The sequence below is a fragment of the Nanorana parkeri genome, unplaced genomic scaffold (genome assembly GCF_000935625.1).
Source record: "Nanorana parkeri isolate BGI_ZX_2015 unplaced genomic scaffold, ASM93562v1 scaffold345, whole genome shotgun sequence".
Lineage (NCBI taxonomy): Eukaryota > Metazoa > Chordata > Amphibia > Anura > Dicroglossidae > Nanorana > Nanorana parkeri.
This window is the reverse complement of record NW_017306613.1, coordinates 631,487-643,972: the sequence shown is the minus strand read 5'-3', so window position 1 is coordinate 643,972 and position 12,486 is coordinate 631,487. Positions and strand designations below refer to the sequence as shown.

Below are 12,486 nucleotides of genomic sequence, written 5' to 3'. Positions count from 1 at the left end.
TATATAAATATAAAAATATAATTGTATATCCTTGTAAAGGAGAGAAAAAAAACAGCGAGCTGTAATTTTATACAGAAAAATTGAAAATTACTGTAAACGTCTAAAAGGAAACGGGGAAGAGATGCAAAGATTTCATTATCATAAAACAATACAATACAAAAAAAGGAAAAACATTAAGTGGGAGGCACACAATGTTTTTTTTTTATTTTCAGAAATAGAGGTGCAACTAGAATGTGAGGCATAAAAGGCTTCAAGTGGACTTTTAACCAACAAACGCTGGAGGCACACATTTTGGGGGTGGAGCCAATAACAAGTTAATTCAGTATTTGTGACATCACAGAGGCTTAAGGCACTTTGTGTCGTTAGTTTCCAGGCACCTGAATAAGGATCAACCCACAAACTGGCCACCTCCATCACTCTGCTGATGAGACCCCATGAAATGTCACATTCCCTGCAATTATTTGTGCTCTTGGCTCCTATTACCAAGTAATATTCATTCTTAAATATTCAAGCTATGGATTTTCCTAAATATTTCATTTGACAAAGTTAGGCAAATCCGTGCTCACATTATAGATGTATACTATAAATATAGACAGCCCCCACCTTGTCATTTCAACTTGTTTTTTGGTTTTAAAAGTATAAAGAAAATAGGAATTGCACTTAAAGTAAAATTAAAAACAATACGGTCTTCACCATCAAACACACACAGGTGGCTTATACATACAATCACTGCTAAGATTCTGTGCCACAAATTTCAATGAGCGTGTGGTAGGAACACTTGCATTACTGAACACTATGAGACGAATTTATCAAAACTGAAGCAGACAAAATCTGTAGCAGTTGCCCATGGCAACCAATCATCTTCTCTCTTCAGTTAGTTCAGTTAGGATTTGAAAATGAAAGAGAGAAGCTGATTGGTTGCTGTGCACAGCTGCTCCAGATTTTGCCTGCTCCAGTTTTGATAAATTCCCCCCTCTGAATATTGCTTAAAGAGGAAATGAGAAACAGCTATCCCAACAGAACTCTGCTAGAGATAACTACTAAATTAAAACATGGAATGCAACATTGTCCTTTTTAATGTGCTCAATACATTTCAGGTAAAAAGTTTTGGAATGTTTTTGGGATCTGTGCACTCTTCAAGAATTTGTTTGCCCAGAGAAGGCCAGAATAATCATCCCCCTTCATTTCCTGGTGTTCTCTATCGCATGAGGCAGTGGCAATAAGGAAGTAGCAGTGTTAGACAATGGCATTGGTTCTGTTTTACAATACTGCCTGCATACAAGTCCCACACAGGTTCCAGTATTGTGAAGAATTAAGGACTTTAACAAAAAAAGAAAGCTGTAGACCCCTAAGGTCCGTGTCAGAGAGAACTGCAGTCTCTTGAGTAGAGTGAAAAAAGGAGTGTGCTCTTTTAAGGAAAGGTGTGAATCTGTGATGTCAAATGGCATAACAGGCCTCAATGTCACCAAACCAAAGTTCAGATGCATAACACTTCTTTGAGGCATCAGTATTAAAGCAACCATGATGACCGAGCTTGACCCCCAAGGAATGAGCAAGGGTTGAGACTTGTTCAATTGTCCCCCTGATGTCCTCTATTCTCAGCTTGAATTTAAAACCCTGAATTTCAAATGCTACCTCTGGACTACATCACTGATCTCTTTTACAGAGGCAAGCAGCTTGCTAAAGTCCTGAGGTGTGGCAGGTCCTCCTCCAGTGGAGACAGCAGCGGGGCAGATTTGAAGATCTCGGAGACTGTTCTCCAGCTTGCTCATGGCTTCTCTGAAAGCGAACTTGTTCCTCATTTGTTGAATAGAGTCCACGTAACTGGTACAGAAAGCGTGTAGGTTTTTGGCAGCCTCAAGTACTGTAGTGTGGCTAGCCATTTGTTCAGAGTTACGGTTGATGGCAGCTCGGAGGCACTCTGTGCTCTCCAATAAAGTCTCCTTTGTGACTGTTCCACTCAGCAGTTTCTCTGGAGGTTGGCGGGTCTTCCGCAAGGAAACTCTCGTGGAAAGGAGGGGAATAAAAGCAGTGGAAGACGTTGCTGGTTGCTGTGCTTGATCGGCTGCTCCTCCTATGCCTGCCTGAGATCCAGCCCTTTTTTCTGAAGGCTGGGGTTTGGTGTTGGACATTAATACTGTCTTCTTGGCAATGTCAGTCACAGAAGAGCTTATTCTTGAGTGCTCCTCGCTCTGGTTTGTCGGTTTGTGCTTAGTTTCACTTGTGCTGGAATCATGACTTGGGGTCTGGGAGGAAAGTTTGGTAGACTTACCCAAGTTAGAGGAGCTGGTGGAAGACAAGGAAGTGGCTGGGCTGGAAAGTAGTAGCGGTGGGCTCGGTTTGACCTTCAATGGTTTAATTTTGTCTTTGTTTTGTGTTTCAGTTGGCTTTAGTCTCCGGAGACGAAGTTCTGCTTCAGCTTTACCTGAACCTGTTGGTTGTCTGACCAAGGAAACCAGGTCTAACCCAGTTTTGATGTTTCCGGTCTCCTCCTTTTGTAATGCAGAAGAGGAAGGGCCACCAGGTTTTCTACGTGGTAATCTAGGTGTAAGGTTGGGTGGACTAGATTCTGGACTTGGTTCTGGGTCTTTAAACACTTCATCCACAGGCTCCTCACCTTTTTTGGGTAAACGAGGAGGTGGTGTGACTGCCCCTCTGGGACATGAAAAGTCTGGTTTGCCTTCATTGCCTCGCTTTCGAGGCAGAGCTGGTTTTTCACTTTTTTGGCTGCTCCCAGAACTAGATACATCCAAATTACACCTGGTTGATGGCATTTCCCTAGGAAGAGTGACTGACCTCCACTCCATGTCTTTGGATCCATGGGGCATACAGGATGCAGAGGAGGATCTTTGAAATCGTTTGCCTGTGTTGCTGTTACTATCCTCTTCACCTGGTGGTGGCTGCCGACCTACCACTGTGCCACACTTTTTCCACTGTGAGGGCAGAAAACTGGTGCTCCCTTGCACTGAGCCATTAGTCATGGCCACACCATTACTTGAAAATTTTAGAGCATCAAGGTCGCCTCCAAAACTGGGATCTCTATTTTCTCCCTCTAAACACCTTTGTTCCATTTCACGAAATGAACTGCTACGTTTGGGTGGGGTAGGAGCGGTCTTCTTTTTCCTTTTGATCAGAGTACTGAAGATATTGTTTTTTTTCTGACTGGGAAACAGACGGTCATCTTCTGGAAGTACACCATCTGTAGCTCCACCTCTCTCCTTGCGAGGCACAAGAGGAGAAACAGCTGGCTCAATTTCCAAGACATCTGAAAAAGATACATACAACTTTCAGAGGCTCCGAAGACTGAATTGCCCTGAGCAAATTCTTACAATGTTACTGCAAAGTACATGAAAAAAAAAAAAAAGGATCGACACTAAGGGCTCTATTTATAAAGGATTCGCTGTGCTGGACATTCATCCATCTGTATTTTACAACATTCAACTATCAATATCAAAGAGGATTCACCCTACTCGCCTATCATTATTAAAGAGGATTCATCCATCAGCATGCAACCTAATAGAGAGAGACCAGTTACAAGATTAACACGTCACACTTTAATTCAAACAGGATTTGCCCATCAGCATTCAACATAATAGATTCCAACTACAAACAAGATTCGTCCTGCACATTTAAATCCAAACCAAACTCACCCGTCAGTATACAACATACAAGAGAGATTCCTGAGAAAATCCTGTGAAAATCACAGCTAATCGTAAAAAACAAATAGATGTCCAGCAAACATTCTCTGTGTGAATTGGACAGCAGATCCTTTATGAATAGAGCACTACGATTTGCTTCACATTGAAAAGATGCTCAAGCCATTTACATGTTTTATAAACTTGGAAATGGCTTGAGCAAAAACATATTTGTAACCAGATCGCCATTTATTAACAGATATTGCTCAGCTACATTGATAAAAAGCAATAAAGTCTATTATCCTAAACATCAGTGCATGCATGCAATGTCAACTGACCCATGTGACATAACGGTTTGTTAAGGATCCCCTTCATATAAGACCTCCATACACAGGGCACCATCCTTCCATGACATTTATAAGGTATGGGTACTTTAACTGGCTTTCCCATGAACTGCACCAGTATACAGGTGTTCCTGGGTGATATTTCAAGTGACTCATGGGGGGTGATTTACTAACCTAACTACACGCACGCACGCACCAGGTGCGTGTGATTTTTACACAGCAAAGCGTATTTATCAACCAAAAAGTCTCTATAAGCATGTTTCCACTAATGCCATATATGGAAAAATCATGCACATGATGCATATATAATGCTGCTTCACAGTTTAGACAAAAATGGTTAGCTCATGCATTTACATTCCTGCATTCATCAACGCAAGCAACACAATGTAGAGCTAATTTACACAACATCACCTTGCAATTCAGGGCAGGGCTTTGCACAACACACCTGCTGGGTGTGTACACACTACAAAGGTGTTTAGATTCCACCCATAGATCATGCTGGGAGGGAACACACTACAGAGGTGTATACATGTTCGTGGTGTGTTTATTAGGTTAGTAAATCAACCCCATTGTATCTGAGCGTTCCCTGGAGCAGCTGGGTATCATATTAGTCTTGAATGAGCAGTAAAAAGCTTAAGAAAACCTAATCAAAAATTCTATGTCCATTATAAAAAATGTTTTTCTGACTAATTGTACAAACTATTTCAAGAAGTGATCAGAAAGAGAAATAGTTTAAATTAACGGGTGAACGCTTTAACTGCAGCAAGTATATTACACCAAGACCAGGCATTAATCATAAAATATGGTCACATTTGGCTTTCTGACCTGCATCAGGACATTGCTTAACGGATATTAGCAAACCCATGGCGGTTTTCCAAGTGTATATCTGGAAACAAAAAAAGTACATCTGTGCAACACATGCACATTTCCCCATGTTTTGGATCTGCAAGTGCAGAGAGATGCATGTTGATCTCCCGGACACCCCATGAGCTCCTAACTTCCTGTAGTGAGCTGACAACACTACCTCTGCTGCCCTGAAATCCCAAACAGTGCTGTCAGCCCCCTGCCAGAGTTCTCCTCAGCTGAAATATAGAACATCTCTATAGCAAAAGGGGCAGGTGTTTTGTTGTCTAGCAGAAGAGAACTGTGCAGATTTGACAACACTGCTTGGGATGCTATTGCAGTAAAGTCAGGGTTGTTAGCTCACTACAGATAGTTGGGAACTCACTGGATTTCTAGCAGGATGAACAGGCAGTGTACTTGCAGTGTTTTTAAGGCGACAAAAAATGGTGAAACGTACAGGAACTATTTGCATTTGCTGAATATTTTTTCTTTATTTTGCCCAGATATACACTATAGGCAAACCTGACACACCTCGGCAACTAAGATTGGGTGCACAATGAAAATATATACAGGCTGAAGTTACTTTTAGTAATAAATGCACATTTAAAACGCCCAGCAGATACGGGGATATAGGTGTGATGGACCAAACCGTCACTGGGGCAGTTGGAGGAGCCTGGGGGCTAGCCTCCTTCCTACTGACTATGGACTAGGACTATGGAGACCCCCCCTCGGACCTCTTGGGGTTATAAGTAACTATTACCCCAGATTTATGTGTGGAGTGGATGTGCTGCATATTTTCCCTGGCATTACATTTAAGTCACCCTTTGCCCTTTATAGGTACAAGATGTGAATCCAGCAACAATGAAGGGGGTTCATTCTAAACTTAGTAACCTATTGAACTTGTTACAGTCTATTTGTCCATTTGTTTAATTGTGTTAATGATAGGATTACCATAGCTGAGTCTAGGTGTAGATGAGTAGATTAACCTACGCTAGAAACTCAGGAGATAATCCCATCCTATTTGTTTTCCCTCTTCCTATTCTTTCATTAAGGCACCGGGGAGGGGATTGTTTGCTTGATGTTTTGATTGTGTTACGTTTTTAGACAACCAAAACTGTATAAATACTGTGCTGGTTTTCAATAAAGTCCGTTTCTGTTTTTACTTCAACATTGATGTTGTCTGATGTAATCTTTGTCTGGGTAATCTTTATTATTTTGGGAGTTTAGTTTTCTGTCCTAATAGATTGGTTCGGTCCAATAATTAGGCAGGTTTGGACTGAGGACGCTAGAATTTGGGTTCCAGCAGAGAGGAAGCCGATTTCTGAAGGAGGTACCCAGTTGGGGTACCAGACGGTCCATCACAACAGGCAGCTGACCCTAAATGCAAATCTGTAATTTCTCTATAAAAGCAAAACTTGCCCCATCCCACCACCTGAGCCTCCCAGCTGGTCAGTGATGCAGTCCATCACAATAAAGGACTAAGTTGAAGAGCAAATCTGACTTTTACATGAAAAGTTGAGATTTACAAAGAAAACATAACCTGGGTAAATGACAACCTTCACAGATTGTATAGTTATCGTTTTGCCTAGAGTTTAGATTTAAGACACAAATCAACACCGGAAAAAGGAGAGGTCCAAAAGTTTCGTTAATTTTGAAGTGGCTCCTCACAACATTTTTTTTGCTCAGAAGCATTTTAATTGCTACGATAAAAAAGAAAATATGGATTGCCTTTGGTTGTCATGGGGACAAGAAGTGTAGGCTAAAATTACCGTGATCCCTGACTAAATATTATTCTTTTTTTAAAAGTAAAATACAAGAATTATCATGCTGTTCACATAACATCTATTTCATATATTTTTGTGAACTCTCCAATCCTTAGAATGGAAATAAGGGTTCTACTCTTTCAAATGGGACACCTGGGGTCCAAAGTGAAGCAACTATGGGATCACCATAAACGTAAATTAAGAACTTGAGGATTCTTTATGACCACTTCAACAAAGACTATGAAAATTATACTAAAGACTGGTTCCCCAGCTGCTGAAAGTAAATGACACATTTGAACTTCAAGCCAAAAAAATTCTTAAAGATGATTTTGCACAAAGTTAATGGGCTTATCGCCTAAAGAAATGGACCCTAACCAAGCAATGTTGTGTCCTGGTAAAAACTGGAGGGTTACCACAAGTTGGAGAAAAGAAAAAAAAAAGAAGATTTCTGGGACTGCGTTGAACATACCAGCAGAAAAATGCCCGGGAGTCTTTTGAATGCAGTGAATATATTGAGAATTGTTAACAGAATCCAAGATTTGTAGGAAAATTACCAGAAAAAATCTTTACATAAAATTAACTTTTGCACCTCCCCTTGTATTTCATATCTGGAAAGCTAAGAGTTCAGCAGAACAGCTCTTCATAATGTACTTGCCTTGTTCCCCGGCTCCCCGGACATGTGAGGTATCTATGTTATCTTCCTTGTTCTCAGCCACTCTTCTGGTTGTCCTAGTCTTTGTTGGAAGTTCAGGGGGTGGTAAGAGATTGCTGACCGTAACCTTGAGACCTTTTTTCCCCAGCTCTTTCTCCACCTCTGCAGAGAGAAAAGGATTGAGATGTTAAAGCCTCGGTCTACATATTGTAAAAAAAAATGTTAGCATTGTGCTATTGGGTACCTGCACACCATGAAGGAGGACCTTATTTTTTTCTGGCGTTTTCCCAAGCTTTTAGGAAACAGGCATTATAGGTAAACTTCAAGCAGAAATATAATACACACACATACTAATGCAGCTGTGTATTCATTAGGAGATCTGTAATGGAGGATTTTTGACTTGCATGTGAGATTCTCTTCTTGGAGTACAGTATGGAACACAGATTACTTTAATCATAGACCAGAGTTATATGCAGCTTCCTCTCATTGACCACAGGCCCAAAACCACCGAAAGGGAACCAATCCCTAACTCAAACAGCAGCCTGAAGCACCTTACGGTTGAAACCGGAATCAGCAGAGTCATGAACATCTACTCTGTAAAACTATAAACAAATAAACTGAAGGCTAGGTGGTGACCATGCAAATCTGAGAAACAGACACCTAGTGCTGAAAGGCTCAAGAGGCACTGATAGACCTAGTTGAGTGATTCTTAACCAGGAATTGTAGAACCCTATATCCTTCAAGGCATAAACTTTAGTGATGATGTGCCTAATCTACCTAGCAATGGTGGAACAACATGCAGTTCGCCCCCTACGAAAAGGTAATCCAATTGACAGATAGAGGCACTGGCTGTAAGGTAAATGTTGTAATCCTTCACTAACCAAGTTATCTGGACCATCTCTTTCCTGAAAACTGCTCCCCAACCTAACATGCATCATAAGTCCAGGTTGGCAGGCAAAATTACTTCTCCATGTCCAGCGATGGGCAGACCAGCTAACAGGTCAGAGAGATCCTGGTCTCGGAGGAAAGGCATGTAGCTTAAAATAGAGACTGAGGCAATTTGTCCCACACACCCTGAATATTGAGCTAAAGGGGACTTGAGTGGAACTGAACAAACATCACTGCCTTGAAGGAGTCTACCAATAGTAGTTGCACTTTTGCAGTCAAATATAAGAAAACTCCACTATATGTTTGCTGGGTCAAACTGAGAAACAAACATGTTTCTTCTTGTTAACATACAATACTTCTAAGTCTTTAACTCTTTGGACAGTGTCAAATCTTGTTTGCAACTGATAATTAAATCTGCCAGCACAGTACAGAAAGGGTTAATTAGAGTAAACATAACTTTCCACAGCGCTTTCCTTAACAATATATGGGGGGGGGAAGCTAGGTAGGATTTTTATGCAAGTATGAAGCACTTAAAACGGAAGCCAAAATGTTAAAAAGTTATGCTATGTCAATAACAACATGTAACAAATATAAAGTAGGTGTTATACCAATTTGGGTGCAAAAGTGGAAATACACTTTAAGTCCAGAACTCTCATGCCAAACCAGACCGATGGTAGCTTTTTGGAGCGAAGGGTCAAAACCCTTTCCTGGGGAAGAAACACCTGTGCCATGTCCAAGATTAGGCCCAGGTACTCCAGGCAACAAAGTTGGATCCAAATGCTGAATCCACCTAAAGTTTTGAAGAGTGCAGAAGCTGCAAGGCATCATGAAGATCCCTTAGTCTTGGCAGAGAAGGGGGAAGGCATAATGCGAGAAGGGAGGAAGGACTGAAATTCAAATCTGTGGGCACTATGTCTATGACACAAAGATACGTAATGTCCCGAGATCAGGTGGCCAAAAAAACCTTTCCCCACTTGAAGAGGTGCTGCCCCCTCATTGTAAAGTAGGCTTGGTGTCTGGCTTAAGCATCCAGGATTTTAAATGGAACTGCATGGAGGGAGGACTTTGATTTGGAATGAAAGTCTGTGCCTTTTTCTTACTGGGTAAGAATGTACTCTTTTCACCAGTGGCTTCCTTAATAAAGATGTCAAAAGACAGACCAAAGAGTCTTTCGTAGCCTTAAGTAGGCCCTCCAGCCTTGTCTACAAGGTCTTTAAAGAGCAGAACACCCTCAAATGGAACCATCGGGGATTTGTTAAGACTAAAGATCAGCTATCTTTTGTCTTAACAAATCCCTGATGATTCCATGGATCCACCACCAGGACTTCCACATTTTGTGGTAAGCTTTCTCATGAGGTAATGGCTGTGAAAACCTCTAAAAGGGATGTACACCTTGTCTGGATGTGGACAGTCCTCATACAATACATCCTGCACATGGGGGGATGGACTTGAAAAGCATTTGTGGGTTTCTTATTTTTCCTTAGAGAACCGATTCCTGGGGACCTGGGGGTCTTCACATTGGTGTAAAGTCAAGAGTGGCGTGGCCCCAGGGTTCTGTGCTAGGCCCAATACTGTTTAAACTGTTTATTAATGATATTGGGGATGGTGTTAATAGCCATGTTTCTGTGTTTGCAGATGATAGTAAAAAAGGGAGGGTAGTAGACACGGGCGTAGACAGTATAACATTACAGGAGGACCTGAATAAAATAGGGGAGTGGGCATCTACATGGCAGATGAGGTTTAATGCTGAGAAATGTAAAGTAATGCATTTTAGGGTTAAAAACAGGCAGGCGGAATACACATTAATGGGAACTCCACTAGGGAAGTCATAAATGGAAAAAGATTTGTGGGTCACAGTTGACCACACATTAAATAACAGCAGGCAGTGCCAGGCTGCGGCAAACAAAGCTAGCAGAGTATTGTCTTGCATTTAAAAAGGGAATGCACTGTCAAGACAAAGCAATAATTTTTCCACTTTATAGATCACTGGTTCAGCCTCATCTGGAGTATGCGGTTTAATTTTGGTCACCTATCCACAGAAGGGATTCCCTGGGGCTGGAGAGAGTCCAGAGAAGGGCAACTAAACTAATTAAGGCGCTGGAGGATCAAAGCTATGATACAAGGTTGCTAAATTTAAACTTGTTCATGCTGGGAAGGAGGGGCGATTAAGACATGATTTTAATGTATAAAATGTTTAGTGGTGATGGCAAAATCAGCAATAAACTTTTTACTGTAAACTTCATAACAAGGACTAGGGGCCACCACCTAAAATTAGTGGAGAAAAGATTTATCCACAAAGGGCGTAGGGGCTTCTATTCAATTAGAGTGGTTGCATTTTGGAACTCTCTGCCACACCAAGTGGTATCAGCAGAGAGTATTGAATCATTAAAAAAATCATTTAGATATCTTCCCCAGAGAACATAACTTACAGGGGTACAGGTACTCTTAAAAACTAAAAAATCACACAGGGACTCATATACAAACACATGCATGCACTACACACACACACACATAAAAGGTTAAACTCGATGGACCTGTGTCTTTATTCAACCTCCAATACTATGATACTGATCACCTTAGGGCCAGTAGGCAGACACTTCTAGTTTTAAACAAGTGTACACTGTATCCACCAAAACCTCAGTAGTTTCTTTAAGCCTGGGAGAGTGCGTGGCCAACTGGCCTTCCTCCAACAACTCTTGCTCTTCAGTGCCATCTTCCCCTGAACACTGTGACTGCAGGGGACACTGGCTGAGGGCCACTGTGAAACAATCCATTCAGCAATGGGAAACGTGACGCACAGCAGCCGACATGCATCGTTTAACATGGCTCAGTCACCATGCGACACACTGCTCCTGGGCCAGGAAACCTGCTGCACACCCTTATATGTGCACTATTGTACCAAGGGTGAGACGCAAACGCGGTCCAGTGTCTGAACCAACATTACAGGCTTCCCCCGCATCTTCCACATGGCAGGATCCAGATATGTTCCCTCAGGCTTGACAAGGGACACTAATCCAGAAGTTGCAGAACACAGCCTCAGTGGTTTAAGGTGCAGCTAGGCTGAGGTGAGAGTCTTCTTCACAATGGATTTAGAAGTAGACATAGCCAGAAACCAGGTCTTATTAAAGACATCTAAGGACACTTTTGAAAAATGAGGATTGCTTGGAATGAGAGGGGTTGTATGGGCTGCCACACAATTCTGTATGCAACTGTACAATTACTTAAGCATGGCTGCATATTACAACGTGTCTATGATTAAAGGAGTCTGTGTCCTGTACTATATGATTAAGAAATGCATTTTTCTTTAAATACAAGCAGTGTAAGCACCTGAAGCTGACTTGGTATCAACCTCTTGCAATCCCTTTGTATAGCAGAACTCAGACTAGGAAAGGGAAGGACAACAAATGTCTCACAAGGAACAAGCTAAATGGACATGCAAATACCCACAACAAACTAACAGGAGCAGAGATCAGAGGGATAACCTCATCAGTCTGCTGCTGCTCCTGTACTTTCCAATCAGTGAGCTGGAATTGGAGAGATGACACCACAGTGTTCCTTAATTGTAAACAGAGAAAGTGGTTTCATCCTCCTTGCTGTGTGGTGTGATGAGGCTGTGTAAATCTCAGAACTGGATGGACAGAAATACAAATCATGTGAAAGGTAAAGCAGCTCCATTATATGTTATTTATCTGTGTGTTTAGCTGTTTTTCTAGCGTTTAACTTTACAAATGCGTTAAAAGTACAAGTTATCATACGCAAATGCATATGAAACCACATGAAAAATAAAAACAAGCTTTTACAGCCATTTATCATTGTTTCTTACCATCTGATATACTGGACTCCTGGAACATGGTCTCAAAGGCTTGATGAATTTCAGCAAAGGATGGCCGGTCAAGAGGGTTCCACTGCCAACCTGAGACAATAAATAACCAAAAATAATTGGTATCCTTAATATACCTGGACAATGTTATGCATCCTATAAGTCTGCCAACTGTACAAAAGCTATTAAAAGCACACAGATATAAAGGGTCTCTGTGATGTATTATTCCATAAAACAAAATGACAAACACAGCCTTAAATCCCGTTGGAAGATGGAATGGATTCTGGATTTGCAGCTTTTTAAAATAGGGAATAAAGATAAGAGGTAGCAATTGCTTCATTTGCGTGGCCAAATTAACCTATATCACTTAACTTGTATCACGTGCCCCTCCTATTCGATTGTAAGCTCCCACGAGCAGGGCCCTCCTAACCCTCCTGCATTGGAATTGTATTGTAACTGTACTGTCTCCCTTTGTAAAGTGCTGCACAAACTGTAGGCGCTATATAAATCCTGTATAATAACAATAATATATATATATATA

The 12,486-nt window shown here is 41.4% G+C and overlaps 1 protein-coding gene across 4 annotated transcripts in view; it reads right to left on the bottom strand.

The window, feature by feature from the left end:
* Positions 1–982: 982 nt before the first annotated feature.
* The window catches only part of ABL1 (ABL proto-oncogene 1, non-receptor tyrosine kinase), a 231,201-nt gene continuing 219,697 nt past the window's right edge, over positions 983–12,486 (bottom strand). For all 4 annotated transcript variants that reach the window (XM_018558546.1, XM_018558548.1, XM_018558545.1 and 1 more), the window contains exons 9-11: positions 11,949–12,038; positions 7,241–7,399; positions 983–3,265 (exon numbers count right to left, since the gene is read on the bottom strand). In XM_018558546.1, the coding sequence (XP_018414048.1) occupies positions 1,632–3,265; positions 7,241–7,399; positions 11,949–12,038 (1,883 nt within the window). In that variant the 3' untranslated portion in view covers positions 983–1,631. The remainder of the gene's footprint in view (positions 3,266–7,240; positions 7,400–11,948; positions 12,039–12,486) is intronic.